The sequence below is a fragment of the Ictalurus punctatus genome, chromosome 7 (genome assembly GCF_001660625.3).
Source record: "Ictalurus punctatus breed USDA103 chromosome 7, Coco_2.0, whole genome shotgun sequence".
Taxonomy (NCBI): domain Eukaryota; kingdom Metazoa; phylum Chordata; class Actinopteri; order Siluriformes; family Ictaluridae; genus Ictalurus; species Ictalurus punctatus.
In genome coordinates this window covers 4,734,951-4,759,030 of record NC_030422.2, presented here as the reverse complement: position 1 = coordinate 4,759,030, position 24,080 = coordinate 4,734,951, and the positions used below count along the sequence as shown (strand labels likewise).

The 24,080-nt window shown below is 41.0% G+C and overlaps 1 protein-coding gene across 1 annotated transcript in view; it reads right to left on the bottom strand.

The window, feature by feature from the left end:
• Window positions 1-24,080, bottom strand: part of b4galt2 (UDP-Gal:betaGlcNAc beta 1,4- galactosyltransferase, polypeptide 2) — a 159,948-nt gene that overhangs the window by 63,920 nt on the left and 71,948 nt on the right. Inside the window, exon 3 of the mRNA XM_017471415.3 lies at window positions 18,788-19,023. Coding sequence (XP_017326904.2) covers window positions 18,788-19,023 — 236 coding nt within the window. The remainder of the gene's footprint in view (window positions 1-18,787; window positions 19,024-24,080) is intronic.

Below are 24,080 nucleotides of genomic sequence, written 5' to 3'. Positions count from 1 at the left end.
TGTCTCTGTCTGAGTCATGAAATTTGTTGTACGGCACCACAATGGAGCAGCTCAGCTGGGGAATTCATGGAGCCTTCGTAGAACAAATACTGAGACAACAGAGAAATTCAGAGGCTTATTATAAAACTCATTAGCCGAGTCCCTGAGCCGACACGGCACTCCAAATACCGTTGGTGATCTGTGGCATACCGCTGTCCCTCACCAGCCTCTTATCCACCAGGATGGAAGTGACTCCAGTTATGTTAATATTACAAATAAGAGTCAGGAGGTAGAGTCAGCTGTGGAGAATGAACACTGTTTATATTTTTAACTGCATGTACTGGCGTTTTCCAGCATCGTATATATCGGTCTATTCTCTTTTTGTCACAGAAACCTCTTTGCTACACTTGAAAAGAATGAACGTGACCAAACACCATAAGAAGAAAAAACATAGTTCATCAACATTTCATGACATTTTAAGCACGCACTGATGAATACTCCGTGTAGAAAGAGCTGGAGTGCAGTGATTTGATGCTCAAGGTGGATTTGACCGCAGTAGGGCAGAGTTTTCTGTAAACTGCTTATCCTACTGTACAGTTTACCCAAGCTGCCCCAGGGTATGATTTAGCACGGACACACAAAACGTCCAAATTCGGTTTATCCTAGCATTACGCTTCTGAAAGACATTGAGAAATGACCGAGGGATTCAGACACTCACTCATCGGGTGTGTGAACAAAAGAAGAACATTCAAGAATACAGTGTGCTTTTGTCTGCCACTCTTCACACACCGAAACCCTGCCAAATCGTAACAACTTCCTGTGGTACAAAGGCATAGCAAAAGAGAGCCATGTTTCATCTTATAGTAAGCTGCTATTCACCAAATGTTAAACTTGACAGCCTCATTCAGTTTTGAGATCATTTACAATCAATGCATATTAATTCCTTTCTAGTAAAAGTTCAAATCTTAATTTAAAACAGTACTCTAGTAAAACCTTCCATTCCCTTACTTAAGTTCATGTGTAAAGCACAGATTTCTAAATCTAAAGCATGAACGTAAAAGCCCAAACACTGATATTCAATACTGATGATAAATCAGTCGCCTTTCACATAGAACTAACGAACCTGGGCAACTAAAGCGGACTAAGTAACCTCAGCTACTCCGCTAATCTCTCAACTGCTAGCTAGCATGATTCTTACAATACAAACTAGCTTGCATGCTAACAGCTAACTGGTTGGTAGCTGCAGAAATCAGCAGAAAATTCAGAGGAAAAATAAGAATCGGTTCAGATTATGTAGCACGCCCTAACAACATGCGAGAGCGCTCAAGATGAACAGCCATCTTTAGTGAAAAGTTTCATTAATAATCACTCATTTTAAAAAGGTTTGTAGTTAAACGAACAGACTGGTTTAATATTGTATGATACTCCAGGTTTCTCGGCCATAGAAAGTTTCTACCATGCCATACTGACCACCTATGTGTTTCTTTCTTGATTCTTTTTTAAATTTAAGGGAGATTTCTTAACTTATTCATTTCCTTTTTTTTGCATTTTTTTTTAAATGCACTAAGTAAAATTCAAACATCTTGGATGATTTTTTTTTTTTTTAACATAAAAAGGTACTTTAATACAGAAAGTATTTGTACTCTGAAATTTCCCACCCCTGCTTAAACCTAAACAGTGTTGTCAAGTGATCAGATGTACCAAAGCGATGTGCCGGAGCAGATTCGTTTCTATTAGATGTGGTCCAGTGTGCATTTCCATGTGTTTGTAGATGCACACTTTGGAAAAACACTGCAATTAGGAAATCATTAAGAAAACTACCTAATAAGAGACAGCATTAGAATATGTATATTGTCATATACTGATGATGCATACAATACACAAAAATGGATTACATCATATAATTTTTACATAACGACCGTAATTAATAATGCGTACTACAGCATGCGAATTCTCACGTTTGACTGGTTGAAAGGTGTCTTTAAGACGGTACGGCTCTGACGGTAACGCCGGCTGTAATTCAAGTCGCATTTTCAAATGAGCGTGCTCATCCTGCTCATCAAGTGTTATTGTTTCGAGGACACAGATCATTCACAGGGACTCCACATCATCCACGAGGAATGCTGAACAGATTGTGTAAATGTGCTGTTCTTTAATAAAAAAAGACATCATAAATCTTTGGTATGGTGAAGGTTTGTGGGGAGATGTCTACGTAACATTTATGGACAGTTCGTTATCCATCACAGGAGAGTCATCAGGACAGAGGACTTTCAGTTTTGTTGGTATTCGTTCATTTCAGTTTGCCGTAGTATAGGGGAGGAATGAAACACTCTGGGACGTGCTGTTACAGGAAACGAATCAGCTTTGCAGTGGCAGCACTTCCTGTCGTTGATTATTTTACTATAACAGCACATAAACAGTGTTTGATTCTTTATACATCACCCTGGCAAGCCCATATAGTCCAAAGCCATTACTGAACCTACAGAAACAAAGATGTTTTTCCTCATTTACATTATTTTATGAATGCATAAAAGCAAAAAAAAAAAAAAAAAAAAAAAAAAAAATCATGTCTATTTGAGCATAGTCGTGTAGTTAAAACCAGGTTTAAAAATGCATGAATGATAACTTCGATATCTATTCCGTTAGTACATTTGTTACAACTATTAATATTATTCATAAGGGTACACAATTCTATCTAAATGAACTTAAATGTGCCGCTTTAGCAGGTGGCTGGAGGCTAAACAATCCCGCACAACGTGAATGATTGTGGTTCTGTTCGCTTGGGTTTAAAAATAGAATAAAAAAAAATAAATTCAATGAAGGTTGCACAGCATTTCGTTAACTTTAGCGCAGCCCCCTTCACACGCCGAAATGCAGACGAGAAACTGAGTACAGGAAGGAGTCCAAAGCAAACCAGACCTTTAAAAACTGTGTATCCTGCACCACAACATGAGCTTCCTCCTACTGAGCCCTCCAATCTGTCCAAATACACCATGTTCCACCATCTCAGAGAGCTGCAACCCAAAATAGATCAGCGCTGACATTCACCTACACTTCCTCTCGAGCTGGATGAGATGATTCTGAGCTGCTGTCATACTGTGGGATTAAATATCTTAAATAAAATAAAGCCTAAACAGATACTGTACAGTCTGGATCAGATGCTTGCATTATACAGAGTCAATATTCAATTGCAATTAATGGCTATAAAAGGTACAGATTAATAATTAGACTAATTATGTGCTGGTATTACTGAATCGTTATAATGATAGAACATGTATTAGAGTTTACAGTAGTATCACAATGGGGTTTTTTTTGTTTGTTTGTTTGATGGAAAATTTTAATTATGTAAAGTTTAATTTCCATGCATCGCTCTCGTCTGGTGACTCGATACGGCGTTATCGTTCCACTGTTAGTCAGAGTGTATGATTTAGTTTTGATTTTTATTTATTTATATTTAAAATACTGATTAAAATGCATTTCTGGACATTACACTTAATACGGAAGCCTTACACTTTTCTCAGAAAGAAACGATAAAGAGAAAGTGCCTTTCATTTCTTTCCAAAATAGTCCGCTAGCTGCAGTGGTACAAGCTGAATGTTTCATGGACATATCCACACACACACACACACACACACACACACACACACACACCCCCACACACACACACACACACACACACCCCTCCAGAATAACTGGCACTCTTCATGAAAATGAAAAAAAGTAGCTCGGTCAATTAATAAAAATTTGTAATTGAATTAATTACATGTATTTAATTTAAATTAACGAATCAAATTAATCTCTATTAATCGTGCATTTTGCCTGAGAAATTCCCCGCACCCAAAAATAAAAAAGATAATTTAAAGCCATTATTTGATGGTATGAAAATTCCTTATTGCAGATGAATTTGGTCTTATCAGGTGCTTCCATCTGGACGCGTTTCGAATGAAAAATTTCCCTTCAAAAGGGTGAAGTAGAGCTTGGTAGCCAACTTGCGTCGTGCTCGTCACTAAGCAGCTGCACGTAAAGTACGATGACGTAGAGGGGTGGGGCGGGGCGGGGCATGACATTAATCCTGCACACCTACGTGCTTCAATCAATTATTAAATTCAGTAGAGCAACACGTTACTCCGACTAAGAGGTGTAACACTGGTACTGTTTTAACAGTCGCGTCGTTCCATGATACCATGCGGTCATGACAATATAATCATCATGTTCTGTTTCCGCAAAAAATCGATTCATTTGATACATTTTACACCTTACTCAGAGTCAAAACTGTGGCTCGTTATCATCAAACACAGAACTGTAAAATAGAAGCTTATAACTTCAACAGTCTTCATTCCCAAACAGGTGACGTTTCAGGACACAAGTGTTTACACTCTATATGCAGACAAATGAATCAGACTACAACTCAGAACAGGTGGATACAATCTGGCAACAGACCAATGACTAGATAGGGGCAGAGACAGGACTAGAAGAGAAGCCAAAATAAACACGCTATTTGTTGCAAAGGGGGAAACTGTGACATCATAATTACTCGCATCTCGTCTTAAAATACGGCTAAAACAAAGGTAGTTTTCTTATACTGCCCCCCCCACCCCCACCCTTTCCCAAATGGGGCAGCTTTCACTTCAAGAGCATAAACATGGAAATTTCCGTCTGAATAGAAAGTAGCAACAGGGATATTTTATGTCCAATTTCATGTTCTTGTTTTTTTGTCCAATCCTAATAAATATCATTGCATAAACAACGATCAGAACATGGGTGCTGTCAACAGGCTCTATTAGACAACCTTTGGAAGGTTCCAACAGCTACATTTTCCTTTCATCTTTTCTAAACTGTCCGTGTCTAGTGACCTTTAATTCTGTGCGAAATGCAGTCCGAATGGAAATAGAGCTGACTTTATAAAGCCGGGTTCATGGCTTTCACCCCAGGTGTCTGCTGGCTTTATGAGTCTCAACCAACACTCGGTGTGCTCGACTTTCATGTCTCTATAGCCACGTCGAGAGAGACAGAAGAAGATGCACGAGGTAAGAGGGAAAAAAAGAAAAGAGGAAAGTTCTCATTGTGAGCTGCTATTATTTTTTTTCAAGGCATCCCATGATGCAAGCGTTATCTCAGTTGTGAATGTAAAAGGAGGTCAAAAAAAAAAGAGGAATGAAGCACACCAGTCTGTTTTATGCTCTAATATATGCAGTCTGATTTATACTCTGACTCACACCAGATAGGCCTGAAAAAAAAAAACACTCTGCAATGGTTTAAAGGGGTTTAGCGAAAGGCATGTACCATCTACTCTCTCATCAGACACATCGCCGCACCTTTCGTACAGCCATGGCCTGTTCCTCAGATCCGAGAACGCTCATCGTGAACCACCACTGAACTAGGGCAGCCTTTTTCTCTACTATATACTTGATATGGAGATCCGTGGTAATGACCTGTGCATGGATTTGATTATTCGGAAAGTTAGTGTAGCTGGAGGGCTTTCTGTACTTCCTGTGCACTGCATCTTGCCATGAAAGAAGAAAGGCAGAGATTAACAGTAAATGTCATCTGCATGATTCTCAACATCCACCAAAAGAAAACAACCTTGCAAGGGAGAGAACAAAGAACTGTCGAAGAAACAAAGAAGAACTGTTGATGTAATCTTCTTCCCAAAGATGGTTTCTGGGCAAAATCGTTAACAACAAAAAAAGAATAAAAAAATTAAAAAAAGGTTTATTAATTTGTGGCATCTGAGAGGATTTACAAGGTGAGTGCAGAGTAAGGGCGTACTCCACTAGGCCTGGCTGCCTTGTACCACGCCAAAGTCTGGTGAACATTTCATTTGAATAGCTTCATTGGAAAAATATTTACTAAAAAAAAAAAAAATGTTGTTCAATACTTATTTCCCCCCACCGCCCCTTAACCCCTTTATCCGAGTCACAGTGGTGGATCCAGAGCCTATCGAGTGTTTAAATATTAATAAAACAAGCAAAATATTAATGAACAAAATGTACCAAATATTTTGAAATTGCGAATAATGAGAATCAAATATATTTTTTTTTATTGTTTTAAAAAAAGATTACTTCTGATTCACACTTTCCTTTTACTTTTATTTGCAATCTTTCTTTGAAAGTTAGCCACACCCACCAAATTAAAGGTGGCGTTGCCACTCAGCAGCAAGGTAAAATATCCTGAATTTATCCTAAATTTGCTTTAAAAGTTGACAAAAATAATGAGTAGCTGCTGAATTGTTTTTTAGATGCAATCAGACTAGGGATGTCACAGTACCAAAAATCTAGCAGACGGTACCGATACCACCAAAAGTACACGATACTCGATACCAATGTCGATACCACGGTGTGGTATAAAAAAAATAAAATAATTTTTTTTATTAAAAACTCTCCTGGAGGACATCCTCCTCTGGCTGATACTGGCAAAAAGAGAGAGAGAGAGAGAGAGAGAGAGAGAGAGAGAGAGAGAGAGAGAGAGAGAGAGAGAGAGAGAGAGAGAGAGAGAGAGAGCGAGAGAGAGCGATTTTAGTTATCAAACACTGTCTGACAATGAGTGGAGGCTACAGTGGGGGTGCAGCACTCCTAGGAGCGTGTACGCACACACACCTTATACTCTGAATGCAAGCATTAGTTTAAATTCACTGATATGCTGGCAGGACAAAAAGATTTATTAAAAGCATGAACATTTGAATAATTATGAGTGACATTAGGCTACATTTAGCTGACAGGACACGGGCTGAATGGCGATGCATGGTGGCCCATTAGGAGGTAGTTTATAACACTGCAATGTGTTAGCATCGTTAACACATAACAGGCTATCGCTAACATTTCATGGAGCATAGCGTTAGCTGGTTTCACGGCCACAATGCCAGCTGTCTCAAACAAATATAATATAGGACCGTCTTTCAGGTGCTTCACCAAATTCCAGTTGTTTCCTCGCTTTGTTTGAAATGAACGATAGCATCGGCTGCACACCGGCTTCAAAGCATCGATTATATGTTTGTTGTCATCCGCCTCGAATGTGAACCATTCACATATTCCATACCACATTTCATCTAAACGGGTCGTGGTGGAGCTAAACTTGTCAAGCTAAGCTAATCTTCTGTAGTTTTTCTCGTGTGCTTGTAGGCGTTCTTCTTCTTTACCACTTGTGCGCAGACTAAAACACTTGCGCGTATTTGCTGCCCCCTTCAGGTCCGGATGAATTGCAACCTCGGCACCTTCATTAGAAACGGTCCCAAGGCTATTCCAGAAAAACAAGTACCGTCACGGTTTAAGAATGCTGGTACGGACTTGGCGCCGAAGTATCAGTTCTCGTGACATCCCTAATTCAAACCTATTCTTTATCATACAGGTGTCTTCAGTTGAGCAGCAATTTAAAAAGATAACTAGGTAATGAGACTGAAATCGGCTTCTTATTCACCAGGTTCTTATTTAGATTTTTATTTATTCAATTTATTTGCTTCTACTTTCTACTAATCCCAACCCCATTATCACCTCATTAGGAAAATGTCTCAAAAATCTGCCAATCCTGTAATGTTGTAAATTCCAACTTTCATAATACACAATATGAACATTTACTGTAATGGATTTATTATTATTATTATTATTTTTTTAGGAATGAAAAAGCTCTGTGAACTTGGCATTTAAGCCCATTTCATATGAAAATAAGGGTATTATTATAACAATGAGATAATGGTGTAGGAATTGCAGAAAGTGCGATTTCCCTGCATCTGAGTCTCGAATGTCATGTTCACAGGCCTGAAAAAAATCCTACAGTTAAATTTCTTCATGCTGAGTATTTATACAATACATTACACTTATGTTGATATGAAACTGCCAGAGTTTTGGGACATGCTGTTTAAACTGCTACTCAACTCGATGGAATGATGACACTTAATGGCATAATAAAGAAATACGTGAGAATCCATCTACAGACAATTCAGCAGCTACTCATATTTTGTCAGCTTGTTAACGCAGCTACACTACAGTTTCCCTGCTGCTTCATTTGCTCCACCATGTTATCAGAAGACCCCTCCCCCTTAAAAAAAAAAAAATCAGAAGTCATCTTTTTGAAGAATTACTTACATTTGCAACTTTTTTGGTTTGTTTACATTTTTATCATTTATATTTTTTCCTTTGGATTTTATTCATTTATGTGAAACTTCTGGCACAAAATTCATTTGAATACTTGAATACACCCTGAATGGGACACCAGTCCAATCCCAGACTGCGCACACACATTCACGCATGTTGTATCGTATCTAATACACCTACTGGAATGTTTTTGCGAGGTGGGAGGAAACCGAAGATCTTGGAGGGAACCCATGGAGAGAACATGCAGAGAAACTCCACACAGACAGTAACGATCGAGTTCAGGATCGAACCAGGGAACTTGAAACTGTGAGATAGCGACACCACTGTGCCACACCTGAATAAACCTGTCGGTCCGTCTTAATCTAAATTCAAGCCGAGAGGTGAATGACCGTGAGACGGTAATTGATTGTGTACGTCTGCTTGAGTAAGTGCTCATGACTAGTCACAGATCACAGACAGAAATCAGACTCAATACATCATAAGAGTCGTACAGTAGAGTTTTATCTTACAATACACAGCACATGTAGAAAACAGGGGCATCCTACAGCCTAATCCTTGGTTTGGCACAGTGGTTGGCTTTTTCCTAGAAAGCAGATTTCTCTGTCATCTTAAGATAAGAGCCAATGCTGACAGGATAAACGGCTTATTCTGTGACATGCACAGTCCCTGTATCTCCAAACATACCAGCGCTGACTGCAGACAGCTCAAATTGTGCGAAATTGCCAGAACATGGTGTGAGTTTGTGGTGGAAAAGAACGGATTAAAACTGACTGGTGCCACTCGGCAGAAACGGGAGGGGGAAAAAACATGAGCGTTAGCATTATATTCAGCCTCATCACGCTACTGTGATTTGATTTTCTAGAGAAAAATGATTGATCTATATTTGAAGCACTCCCTCTCTCCCAAATGAGACGGCTGATTCCAATTTGGTGGTGCACCATGTCTGGGCAAAGCTGTTGACTGGAAATAAAGAAACAGACATGCATATCCTGCTGCTTTCCTTGGTCTGAGCTTAGTTCTATCAAATGAATAAAAAAAGGAAGGAAAGAATAGAGGGTTCATCTTTCATCTTCTTTCTTCTCTCTGCAACCACACAGAGGGGCAGTGGTGGCTTGGTGGTTAAGGCTCTGGGTTACTGATCAGAAGGTCGGGGTTCAAGTCCCAGCACTACAAGCTGTCACTGTTGGGCCCTTGAGCAAGGCCCTTAACCCTCTCTGCTCCAGGGACGATGCTATACGTGATTAATAAAGCTTCATTAAAAGGACAGGAGCGATGTATTGACTGTGGTGGAGGTTGTCATCATGAGTAAAGGTCAGTGGCTTGTGTACTGCAAGTTCTCGTGTGTGTGTATATATATATATATACACACACACACACACACACACACACACGTATCTCTAAAAAATAGAATAAAAAATTGATTGTGGTTGTGTACGGAACCAGGCTGAGAGATTAAAGGCTCAGGAAACCTTTGTAGATGTTTTGAGTTAATTATCTGATTAGAGTCTTCTCAGGTCGACATTTCTGTATTATAAATTATTTATTCTGATGTTTTGAGATACTGGATGTTTGATTTCCGTGAGCTGTAAGCCGTAATCATTACTTTATGTGTGAAATATTTCACTTTGTGTGTAATGAATCTACAATATATGAAAGTTCCACTTTTTTTAAATAACGGAAAAAATGAACTTTTCCACGATATTCAAATTTTATATATATATATATATATATATATATATATATATATATATATATATATATATATATATATATATATATATATACACACACACACACACACAGACACACACACACATATATACATATATATACATATATATATACACATATACACACACACACACACACACATATATACACACACACACACAAATACATACACAAACACACACATATACATATATATACACATACATATATAAACCACTCCATAGAATTGAGGAACACATACTCAAACCCTGGGTGGTGACAAAAATAAATGGACAGCACCAGAGATGCTTATTTTCATCTGCAAGGGACTGTAATTACTATAATAAGGGTGACAAGCCAGGATGTTGCATCAAGGTTAATTCCTGACACATTTCTTTACTTCAGTCTTCATGCATTATGCACAAGTTATTAGCATAATACCCCTTCACAACTCACAACTCGAATTATTTGCTCACTGGGAAGGACACTGACAGAGAAACTAATCAATGTAACTACGGTGAAATACTGTAGCAAGGCTTATTTCTGAACCAGACGACAGCAGACTGTAGTCAGAGAGACATCCTCTCAACACTCTGGCTTCTTTTTCCCCCTGAGCATCTTGAGAGCTCTCTCCTAAAGTCTCCGTGTACTTGTTGGTCCACAGATTGACAGTTGCACCCAAGCTTCAAAGCCAAGTCATCCGCAGACCTGATTCGATTGTGCCTCTTCTCTTTTCCCTAACTTCTCCTCTGCAGTATCCCCATCTCCTGTTTCTGCCCACATCTTCACCTCCTCCTCTCCGTCCCTTCTCTTTCTCTCTCCATCCTGTCACACTGCTTTCGCACCACAACCTCGAGGATCTTAAAGGCTGCACTCTGATTAGCTTTCTGCTCTTCGGTGTATTGCTTTCAGCAGAACTTCTGAGCACTGCAACACAATGAGCTGTCACAAGGCAGGTGGACATAAGTGTACGTAAGTGTACATTAACGTTTAGTCCAAGTAAACAGGAAACAGTCAAACAATCAAGCAAACAGCGCAATATAGGACAACCAAAACAAAAGGCCTACAGCAATGAAGCAAAAAGAGAAACTACGCTCAGAGTTGCACACTGAAAAGTGTGAAAGTCTCACATTCTACACGTCAGAGGTGTTTAAGTAGACAGGGCAATTAAACTTTATGGACTCCGTTAGTACCAATTTATTTTATAAACACTGTCTATTCAAATATTAAGCTCATTATATAAACGTGCACAAAGTTATGGCGTAGAGCTTTTTATTCCAGAAATGTCCAACAGAAGACTGTTGTTGACGTTCATGTTGATTTCATAAGCTACTTTTCTTTGTTTTTTTAATTATTGAGTTTTGGATTAAACCCATTCTAGTGAGCAGTCTAATGAGTAGAAGAATGCAACAATAAGTACGTTAAATTTTAGAGTGCTGAGAGATTTACACTTCTGTAACAACAACAGCAGCAAATCAGGGATCATTGGGTTTGCTTCACGGCAGACCTAAACAAAGTAAATTCTCTGTATATACGACATGGATGTTTGCGATGAACTACCTGGCCATTTTCCTCCACTTTGTCAGACGGTACCCCATCACAAGGACATCTGAAATCCTAGCGCAGGAACAATTTAAAATGCGATGACCATAAATATCAGCTGAACTTAATATGGTGAAGTCAAGTCAAGATTTTAACACTGAAGAGATCCTGAGAACCTGGTTACTGTCATACTTTCTATTCCTGCAAAAGTTCTGCAGAAATAATTGAATCAAAATCCTGAATACACTCCTGACACCAAATATACAGGAAATTAACACTTGTTAATAGGTCGTTTTATCAAAGGAGGGTCATTTATGCACATATTAGAGTTAGTGTATTTTTTTCTCCTAGGTGGCATGGTGCCATTGCTGAGTGCTTTAGCCAGAAACATTGATGATAGCCAAATATTGACAGAGTCATCAATGTTTAAATGGCTGGCTGTGGAGCTCAGGCTGACCCCCAGTGCAGAGCCTCATTAGGGAGTGCAGGTTTACATCTCAGCACATTAACTGCTCGTCACTTCAGCCCAAACCTCTAGGCCATCAGCCAGCTGACATGATGAGCATGATAAGGGACAGAGAAACATTGGCCTGCATTCCTGGCAGCTCAGCTGGTGCTACCCAAAAGCCTCACCAGACTCTCACCAAAGAGGCAAGGAGAGCATTTGGGGGTTTCAGGTCCGGAGGGGGGTTGAGCTGGAGTTTGGTATTGGGAGAGGGGTTTCAGGTCCGGAGGGGGGTTGAGCTGGAGTTTGGTGTTGGGAGAGTGGTTTCAGGTCCAGAGGGGGGTTGAGCTGGAGTTTGGGGTTGGGAGAGGGGTTTCAGGTCCAGAGGGGGGTTGAGCTGGAGTTTGGTGTTGGGAGAGGGGTTTCAGGTCCGGAGGGGGGTTGAGCTGGAGTTTGGTGTTGGGAGAGGGGTTTCAGGTCCGGAGGGGGGTTGAGCTGGAGTTTGGTGTTGGGAGAGGGGTTTCAGGTCTGGAGGGGGGTTGAGCTGGAGTTTGGTGTTGGGAGAGGGGTTTCAGGTCCGGAGGGGGGTTGAGCTGGAGTTTGGTGTTGGGAGAGGGGTTTCAGGTCTGGGGGAGGTTGAGCTGGAGTTTGGGGTTGGGAGAGGGGTTTCAGGTCCGGAGGGGGGTTGAGCTGGAGTTTGGTGTTGGGAGAGGGGTTTCAGGTCTGGGGGAGGTTGAGCTGGAGTTTGGGATTGGGAGAGGGGTTTCAGGTCCGGAGGAGGGTTGAGCTGGAGTTTGGGGTTGGGAGAGGGGTTTCAGGTCCAGAGGGAGGTTGAGCTGGAGTTTGGGGTTGGGAGAGGGGTTTCAGGTCCAGAGGGGGGTTGAGCTGGAGTTTGGTGTTGGGAGAGGGGTTTCAGGTCTGGGGGAGATTGAGCTGGAGTTTGGTGTTGGGAGAGGGGTTTCAGGTCTGGAGGGGGGTTGAGCTGGAGTTTGGTCAGTGGTTTCAGGTTTGAAGGGGCATATATTTACATTCATGGCATTTGGTAGACGCCCTTACCCTTAGAGCAAATTACAGAAGTGCTTTGACGTCTCTATCAATAAACACATCCTGATACTGGTTCACTAGGTCACGGACTAACAATACCATCAGTCTAAAAACTCTGTTGAGGAGGTAATATAGTAACAAAAGTGCACAGACAACAATTTAACTTTTTCTTTTTTAAATAACGTTCATTTAAGTGCTACTTTAAGTACTTCAGGAAGAGGTAGGTCTTTAGACGTCGTTTGAAGACCGCCAGTGACTCAGCTGTTCAGACATCTAGGGGAAGTTTATTCCACCACCTAGGTGACAGAACAGAGAAGAGTCATGATGCATGCCTTCCTTGTACCCTGAGATGGTGGGACTAGTCGAGCAGTGCTAGAGGATCGGAGGGAGCGTGGTGCAGTGCAGGGTGTGATAAGTGTTTTGAGGTAAGTGTGCAATGGTCCATTTTTGGCTTTGTAGGCAAACATCAGTGTTTTATATCTGATGTGAGCAGCTACAGTAAGCCAGTGGAAAGACGTGAGATGGAGTTGTTCTGAAGGTTTTAGGCCTGGAAAAATCTGAGCTGGAGTTTTTCAGGGATTTCTGGATAAGAGAAAGATGACCGAGTTCTGGGAGCAGAAGACTACAGAGAATGCCGGGACTGAGTGTGCTCGCCAATATTCCATTCTTTATTTCCACAGCACTATTTTGTCCACAAAGCCTAAGGGACCTAAACCAGGGCTTAAACAAGGACTAGAAATCGTCTTGCATCAGGAGAAATTCCTGCCACGTTTCATTCTTCACACATTATTACCAAAATGTTACAGTGGATACAAACGTGAAATGATTCACCTCATTGGGAAGGACATGGAGGCAGTTCTTAGTATTAATGCTTACAGAACAATGATGATCCAGGATAAAAGCCTGCAGGGAGCACCGGGTCGTTTTGCACACCAGCGTCCCTACTGACATAATTTCCTAAACTTTTTTTGTTCTTGGCTGGCGAGGTTAGTGGCACAAGAAATAAGACTGGCGTTGTCTATTTCAAGGCTGCTGCTTCACCAGGGGCTAATGGGCCACTGGAGACAAGATGATGAAACATTTTTCTGAATGTAGGATATGGCACAGAAAAGGCACTATAGGACGTTAATAAACAAGAGCTTCCACAAGTGCAGTTTGGGAAATAAATCCGACCACACAGGTAGACCTGGGACAGACTCCACAGGGAGGTGATGTAAAATCAGGACAATTCCACATGCCCAACTAGCAAAGAATGAACGTGTCAAACCACTGGAAAAGATGCAGACTGAGATGAGGGATGGGGCTGTGTTATAGAAATTGTTTCGACTCGGACAGAAATTGAATTGTATTTGAATTTGGATTTTTGTGCACAGAAATGTAGAATTGCTGCCAATATGAAAGGCCAAATGCAAAGTCCATTTCAAGTCTGATTCTGCTGTAATGAAAACATAATAGCAATTCTTCCACGTACTTACTCATCTAACGTTACACCTTGTCCAAAAATAAAGCATCTTTCCAATCATGTATACATTTGAATTTTCCCTAGCAATGAGCTAGACCTGTCAATCAAGTGCTGTGGATGGGATGGTTTTTTTTTTGGGGTGTGGACTGGGCAACTTTTTGTGATGAAGTGACGAACTGAGCACTTCAGTTCTTAAGACAGCGGTGTCAGATTTTCTCACGATGCTAAGAATATGCAGATAATGACAATGCTAAGGACATTTTAATGTTTGCCAAAGGGGACAATTCACAACCAATTGCTTATTGCTTTGAGGTGACAGGGTTCTTGGTCTGTTGGGAAAGATTGTGCCTTTCACAAAAAACCCCATTATTAGAGATGCTGTAAACTTGCATCAAGTAAAAGACTCGCTGCAGGACAGCAAAAGTAGCTGATTTTGCACGCAATACCACAGACATGAACATTCAAAAGGGCATTGAAATAGCATTTTAATTTTCTTCTCAATTGTACCGTGAGGATGTGAACGTGCGAATGCAAAATTGAAGGATCGATATTACTTCTCAATATGGCAGAAATCATGCCCGTTTCTGTCCTTCGTCTTCTGTCCTTCTGCTTTATCCGGATCAGGGTCACGGTGGAGCCAGAGCTAATCCTGGGAACACTGAGCACGAGGCAGGAATACACCCTGAATGTGATGCCACACCATAGCAGAGCATTAATGTACTCGATCACACCCTAGGAGTAATTCAATGTGTTTTATGAGGTGTGAGGAAACCGAAGAACCCGGAGGAAACCCACACAGACACCCTGGGAGAACATGCAAAACTCCACACAGACAATCAGACCCTTTTGACACTGAAAATGAAATGATTCTGAATTTTGCATCCATTGTAGCTTGCTATGCACAAATAATGCAAATCCACATTCTGCCGATGAATTTGAACCGTCTCATATTACACGTTTAATAAAGGACACGCGACTCTAAATCCGTGTTTTAATTAGCATCTTTCCGATTAGCATTCCAACAGAATTTGAATAAGGTCTGGAAAATGCTGCCGTATTCACGCCTGGGACCGAACGATAGGGTGAGACAGAAGCGAGAGAAAGGACGGCACAGACGGGTTTTGTTTTGGACAGACTTTGTTTTAGACAGACTGTTGTGCAGCATCTGCCAGATCTCGTTGTTTTCAAACCACATGGCCTTTGGAGAAGGAAAAGTGCTTGGCTGTAATGCGATTTAGGCCGTCTAATGCTTTTAAAGGAGCCGAGTGTCTACGAGACGCACTTATGAGCAGATGAAGGGAAGCTGGAATCTGAATACAGGACAGACTGGTAATGGTGGATAATGATTTCTTTTTTTCTCTTCATGATTCCTGTAGTCAATTATCGTCACAATACATAGCAATAAGCCAAGGGACACTGTTCTGTAGGCAAACAAATTAGGTGATCTAATTGGGAAAGAAAAGCAAGGCTGCTAATCAGACAGTAATCTGGGCTGATGGAGTTTATGTTCTCACTGGATGAGGAAATCTTCCAGCCTCATTTGTGCCATGAACACGCTGTGGTTGAACATCCACGTCACTTGGCATTTAAGCTCAAACAGCATGTTTCGCATGAGACTATGCAGAAAATGGTGCACTGTCTGATCCGAGACGAGAAACGAATAAAAAGTTAACAAATAAGAAGGTTTTCCTTAGGAAAAAGCTCATTTTGTTCTCTGGAGCGTAAAGAAGCACTGTTTTGTGAAGTTTGAGGGTTACGCCTCACAGCTCTGTGCATCAGCCTCGACCGGCCTAATGATGGCCATGGAAAACAGAAAGGAAGAACAATGCTAATAATTCCCACATAGTGCTGTCGTCTCACGCTCTGTGACTTACTGTAGATAATGACACCCACTGGCACCTACGTGATTGCTCAGAATGCCTGCACGTGTGGGAGTGGGAGTTATTAGGACAGGACAGGGCAGACACTGAACGGACACTACTAACCACAGCTCAGTAACTACCGAGGACTGGTTTAATGTGCTGAAAAAATGCGTGCACACACACCCACACATACATACACACACACACACACACACACACACAGAGAGAGAGAGAAAAAAAAAGATCACAGTGTCATCATTAGCCTCACATTTCACAAAAGACTTCAATATACTACAGCAGACTAGAAAAGTTTAATCGCATATTAGAAAACTTCCTTGATTCTTTCGCTTACTTGTGTCTCTAAGCCAAGGGGAAAAAACAAAAACAAAAAAAAAACAAGAAAAGACTTCTTTTTTTTAAAAAAAAAAGATCATACACAGATGGTTCACAGATGGGGCGTGACAGCGCTCGCTTACAGACTGACGAGAAATTATCATCCGGATCCCACTGCTGAGTGAAATGCCTCCGAACGCTATGCCAAACAATATGGAGAAATGTTCACAGTTCAGTAGCTCCAACACTGCTAGAAATCCAACAGTGCTCTGACCTGTTCCTCTGGGGGAACACTTATAGGTTCTACATAGAGTCTTACAGCAGCAGGTCTGCCAGTCAGAAAGGGTTCCAAGAAGAAAAGAAGCTAAGGAAGTTTAATTATCTGAAGAACCACCTTTTTATTTTTTTAAGAGCACAACTAGTCAGTAGACAGGACGACTAGCGTGGAAACTACCAAACCCACCTGTTTATCCGTTCATCTTACCATCTAAACATCTCTCGATCCAACAATCTGTCATCTATCATATCAATCTATCATAATCCATTTTTATTCCAGCTATCTGTGTGTATATGCCTTTTTTCCATCATTAACATTATGGTTTATTTGACATCTGCTGCCCATCATAATAAATAGTTTTAGATCTTGGGAACAAAATACAGCATAAAACAAAGGCAACCTGAGCAAACACACGATTCAGTGTTTATTTATTGAAGCAAAAGAAGTTATCCAACACCTATCACCCATGTAAAAAAAAACTAATTGCTCCCTTAAACTTAATATCTGTTTGTGCCACTTTTAGCAGCAGTAACTGCAACCAAACGCTTCAGATATCTGGAGATCAGACTTTCACATACTTCTAGGACTAGGGTTTACTCCTCTGCTTTGGATCGTTGTCTTGCTGTGTAATCCAGTTGCGCTTGAGTTTCAATTTACGGACTGAAGACCGGACATTCTCCTTTAGGATTTTCTGCTAGAGAGCAGAATTCATGTTTCCCTCAATTACTGCAAGTTGCCCAGACCCTGAAGATGCAAAGCATCCCCACACCATCACACTTCCTCCACCATGCTTGACTGTAAGTCTGATTTCTTTTTGTGGAGTTCAGTGTTTGGTTTACGGCAAATGTAATGGGACCTCTGTCTTCCAAACAGTTCCACTTTCAGCTCATCAGTCCACAGAACATTCTCCCAAAAGGTTTGAGGATCATCAGGGTGTGTTTTGGTAAAATTCAGGCGAGTCTTAATGTTCTTCTGGGTTAGCAGTGGTTTTCACCTCGCCACTCTTCCATGGATGGCATTTTTGCCCCGTGTCTTTCTGATAGTGGAGACATGAACAGTGACCTTTATTGATGCAAGAGAGGCCTGTAGGTCCTTTGATGATGTCCTTGGGTCTGTTGTGACTTCCTGGATGAATCATTGCTGTGCTCTTGGAGGAATTTTGGAAGGTCGACACTTCTGGGAATTTTCACTACTGTGCATAGGTTTTTTCCATTTGGAGATAACGACTCTCGCTGTGGTTCTTTGGAGTCCCAGAGCCTTTGAAATAACCCTTCCCAGACTGATGTCTTTCAATCACCTTCTTCATTTCTGGAATTTCTTTCAATTTTAGCATAGTGTGTTACTGGGTAAGACCTTTTACCCAACTTCATGCTGTTGAAAAAGTTCTATTTAAGTGTTGATGTGATTGAACAGGGTTTGTAGTAATCAGGCCTGGTTGTGTCTAGTCCAGCTGAACCCCATTATCAATGCAGTTTCAAAGATTTGGGGAATTAGTAACTACGGGGGCAAATACATTTTCACACAGACCCACTCGGTACTGGATAATATATAATGTTGCAATAAATATCATTATCATTAAAAAAAAAAAAAAAAACGTATTCTGTGTTTACTCAGGTTGCCTTTGTTTTAATTTCTGAAACAATTTAGTATGAGATATACACAAAAACAGAAGAAATCAGGATGGGGCAAATACTTTTTCACACCACTGTATGGCATCTGAGACCTTTACAATAACAAGTGCTCCAAAATGTAAATAGAACACACTGACTCGGTGCTGGTCCACTTTCAGTTACCGGTCTCTGTACGTGGACCCATCAGAGATGCCCTTTAATCTACAGGACAATTCATTCCCAATTCCATCCAGCAGAAGCTCTCTCACCGCATCCGGCCACAGCACCAAAATATGATGGATAGACACAAACTTCTGAATGATACTGGGTTGTTTTTGTTTTGTTTAACACCCTAGGATGAGTAATACTTCCTGAAACCCATAGTTGGATTAATTAACATTAGCATCAGAAGGCTTGCCTAGGAACACACACTCACCTGGTTGATGATGTAGATTCCGTAGTCGATCTTCTGCCGCCGTAGGATGGGGTGCAGGTAGTGGAGCCAGTATTTCAGGTGGTGTTCTCTGTGCCGAAATGGAATGATAATGGCTACTTTTTGCTTGGGCCGACAGTCCGGTGGCGTGTACTTGCCCCCTTCCGTCACATTGGGATTCTCCCTCTGCACCCTCTCCATGCTCATCAGAGAGCTGAACTCAATCAGGAGACGCCCCACTGCACACACAACACAAACGCCGTTAGAAACATGGCACGTTATTTAACCATGCTGAATGACATGCTGAATTCAACCAACACCTTTGACCAGAAACATCGTTCCCTAATTTGAAAACCACAATCAACAGACGCAAGAAAAAACAAAAACCTTCCTCGGACAACACGAGAGGAACCAGATTCAAAATTCCTCCACTTTTCAGATTTTGATCATTAAAGCAAACCATCAAACAGTGAAAAGTTTCAACTTGAAACTCCTATGGAAATATACAGGATGATTTAAAGACTTTTACAGATTAAATTCCTCAATAACAATTATAGTTACAACATAATACAACTATTACACTGAAATACATCAATAACTTCTTACTGGCTGAACACCAGAACAGAGCTTCTCAAACTTCTGTAACTAAAGCCCCCCCCTCAAGCCCCCCCCCTCAAGCCCCCCCCCCCCCCCCCCCACCCCCACCCCTTACTGGAGGAGACCAGGTATAATAATTATCTATAGTCTGTATAAAATGTATCTATATATAACATAATCTATAATCTGTTTTGGAAAGACAGATAGATAGATAGATAGATAGATAGATAGATAGATAGATAGATAGATAGATAGATAGATTAGCTAGCTAGCTTTTTTTGCTTTTGTGTTTTTGTACTTTTTTAGTACGTTTCATAACTTTTATGACTTTTCTAAAGCTATATAACGGACCGGTATGGAAGATGAATGCTCTAAAATGTTTCTGAACACTAGAACTACTTTGAACGAGAGAACTAGCTGTAATAACGTGGACTATTTTACGTGTAAAACGTGCCGCGTTACATTCGTCTCGCGTTCTAAAAACGTTCGTGTAAGAACGATGTAAATGCGGACGGAGGGCGCGTCTCGTTATCCACGACGTCATTAAATCTCCGTCTCTCGGCCCCTCGCCGAACGGAGCAGACGCAGAGAGAGGTGACAGTGCAGCGGGAAAGCAGGACCTCGCACTTGCAGTACTGGTGACATTTAGAAAGTCGCTAAGGTTTGTCCAAAAAGTCGCTAGATTTGTCACTAGGCGCCTTTTTTCCCCCAAAAAGTCACTAACGGGGTCTGAAAAGTCACTACGTTAGCAACACTGGTCTGCACTGACAGTTAGATAAAAGGCAGGATAAGCTCCGCCTCTCCCCAGCAAAAACAAAATACACAGGGAGAGGGAACGCGGGGTTTTTCATTTATGCACATTCTATTTGAAAAACAAAAAAAATACACCCAGAACCCAAATGATGCCCTGGCTGTTTTTTTTTTTCTTCTTGAAAACAACTTGCGCCCCCCCCCCGATCTCTCTCGATGTTGAGAGACCTCTGACCTAGTATAATAATTCTTAAGACCAAAAATACTGTGCAATACAGTCATATTGTATAATTCATAGTCATGTGACCAGCAGAAGGCATGCCGTGTCCTTCCCCAGGTTACTAACTTATATACTCATATATAGCCACTTTATCCTGGTCAGGGTCAGAGCAGATCCAGGGATCTTGGGTGAAAGACGTTCACAGGTGGACAGATGGTACACAGGTCCTTCACCTGGCAGCATGCACATTGGGAGGAAACCCACGTAGAGATAGTAAAGCGAGATCAGAATCGAACCCAGTACTCCGGAGCTGTGAGTCGGCAATGTTACCTGCTGTACCGTGCCCCACGTCTATAGAGCATGAGAACTGGAAATCAATAGGCCTAGAACAGGAATGTACTGGATTAGAAACTGACTGCATGCTCACAGATAAAATATACTTTACTAAAACGTTAAACGTCCCATTTCAGCACTTTCTAAAGCCTAATGAACAGAGAAGGCGTGATCAGAGAAGCTGAAGAAAAATCAAGGGTTCATAAACTCCATCCCAGCTGATCCAATCAGTAAACTTAAAATATATATATATAAATAAAAACCCACTCCTAATTTTCCCTCCTTCTCCTACGATACCGTTGGGCATCTCATGTTCTCATTAGCAAAGCTGTCTAAACGAAACATTCACAGGTTGCAGTTGCGTGGCTCAGATGCTTTTCACCCATCATTTCCTAACAGGGGCACGATCCAGACTCGGCTCACGTCACAGTTAAATCACTCCTGGAGGCATATACAGGGAGGGATACATGCTGAGCTTACAGGCCCACTAAATGAGAACACCCTAATGATGGACAGCTTTAGGAGCAGGTATGGGGTGACTTTTCAGCTCTGATAAATGATCAAACACACCGAAGCTCTTCATTATGAGCGAGACTGACACTCGGGGGAGACGAGTGCATGTTCAAGCACTGAACAATCTGCCATCCTGAATCAAAATGAAACCAAACTCCTCTGTGCCCAGGCACCAGCCAAACAACAATGCTGACTGAAACCTATCCAAACATCACAGAGCTATTGATCTGAATACAGCAGATGGGGAACTGTGTGACAGACACACACACACACAGTTTGGGTTTAAAAAAAAAAACTGCTTAATGAATTTGCTTGAGCAAAGACTGATTTGTTTGAGCATTTTTTGTTCCCAAATCATTAAGTAAGCACTGGCAGGACAACCGGGGCAGCATGCAGAAGACAGCTAGGGATTTGTGTGTGTGTGTGTGTTTTCTTTTGCACTCTGGAAGGAAATAAATCAATTTTTCCTGATAGGCATCGTCTTAGGTCAACTATTTCTCTCACAATCCAATGTTTATAAATCTTTACGTGATGTCACTGACCCCCCCCCCCCCCCTCCCCGGCAGCGTATAGCAAATGCCGCAATGGTAAAAAAATTTCTACAAACCCGACAAGATAGGATGGAGGATGGGATAAATAAACTGTTGTGTCCACTTTTTATGAGCTGCGGCAGCTACCACCCCAATTACAGGCTTCTCCCTCCTTCTCTCAATAAATCCAGTGTTCAGCTCTGCTGTGCCCTGTCCGCTTATCATTCAGAAGGCTCCTTTGAAGTGATCCTTCCACAAAAGCTGACTGGATCTGGCCACTTTTAATTAGTGGCTTTAAATTTATAATATATATATATATATATATATATATATATATATATATATATATATATATATATATATATATATATATATATAGATAGATAGATAGATAGATAGATATAAAAAAAAAAAGGGAAAGGGATCTAGAAGGGGAGAGATGTGTGCAAATATGAAGTCAAATATGAAGGTGTAGGGAGTGTACAGTGGTGCTTGAAAGTTTAGAATTTTTTATATATCTGCATAAATATGACCTAAGACGTCATCATATTTTCACACAAGTCCTACAAGTAGATAAAAAGAACCCAATTAAACAATTGAGACATGTATAACTTGGTCATTTATTTACTGAGGAAAATGATCCAATATTACATATCTGTGAATGGGAAAAGTATGTGAAGCTCTAGGATGAGCAGTTTAATTTGAAGGTGAAATTAGAGTCAGGTGTTTTCGATCAATGGGATGACGATCAGGTGTGAGTGAGCGAGCGCCCGGTTTTATTTACAGAACAGGGATCTATCAGAGTCTGATCTTCACAACACATGTTTGTGGAAGTGTGTCATGGCACGAAGAAATGGGACTTCTGAGGACCTCAGTAAAAGAGTAATAACGCTCTCATGAAGCTAGAAAAAGGTTACAAAGTCATCTCTATAAAGAGTTTAGACTCCAATAATACACAACCAGGCAGATTGTGTACAAATGGAGGAAATTTAAGGCCGTTGTTACCCTCCCCAGGAGTGATCAACCAACAAAGGTTGGTCACTCCAAGAGCAAGACGTGTAATAGTCCACGAGGTCACAAAGGAACCACATTGTCTAGCGTTAATGTTCATGAGTCCACCATCAGGAGAACACTGAACAACAATGGCGTACAGAGAGAAAGACACTGCTCTACAAATAGAACATGCTAAGGATCACGTGCCTGAGTCAGAAGGCTAATGGGAAATATTTTGTGGATGGATGAGACCAAAGAGTATTTTTGGTTTAAATGAGAAGCGTTATGTTTGGAGAAATGAAAGCACTGCATTCCAGCATAAAAACCTTAACCGATCTGTGAAACATGGTGGTGGTAGTATCATGGTTTGGGCCTGTTTTGCTGCATCTGCAACCCATCAACATCCCAGAGTTGAAGCTGTTCTGTTCTGATAAACGGGCTAAAACTCCTCCAAGCAGATGTGCAGGACTGATCAACAGTTACCCCAAACGTTTAGTTGCAGTTATTGCTGCACAAGCGGCTCATACTTAACAGATACTGCTACACACTGCCTTTAAGCATATTGGTTTATGGTATTGTTTACTTTGATCGTACCATTTTAATTAGACATTACAGATCTTACTTGCGCTCATACTGTTCATCACCGCGAGTGACGAGCTACGTGGCCTCGGTACTCTTAGATCACTTCCGTTATAATAAGCGACAGAATTTACACTGCAAATACAGCATATAATGACAATAATATTTCCCAAAACTCTTGCAGACTGCGTAGCGCTTTGGATATAAACATGAGTTTGTGTTTCCGCTGTCACATGACGATTACGCCTCTGTCTGTTGGCGACTGAGGTCATGTTGGGCATAAAAAGTAACGTTGACGTAAATAGTAAACGGAGGAAATTCATTTTTGTTGTCTCCGGGTATTAGGCTAAAGCTAGAGGCATCGCATTACATGCGTATGATGTCACGTCCCATCGACTGGGAAGCGGCTTATACTTCCGGTTCGTAAAAGATCACTAGTGTTCCATTTGAGATGATATTACCTTTCTAAAATCCACACACTAGACGGTAGAGTTCATAGTACATAGTGTAAGTGTATAGTACATCATTTGGGACACAACTTTGGTCTGTACTCTCTGATGCATGCTTTCAGAACAGAAGTGTCGTAACGGGTACACGTACCCCGAACCAACTAATCAATAATGAGATTCGTTGACAATGATTTTCATCATCGATTATTATTATCGATTTCATCAAGTAGTTGTTGTAGCGCTAAGATCTTATGTGGAATGTTTTAGGTCATTGTAGGTAAATGAGTAACATTGATTATCTCGTTACAATCAAACCTATCAAGGGGTGGGAT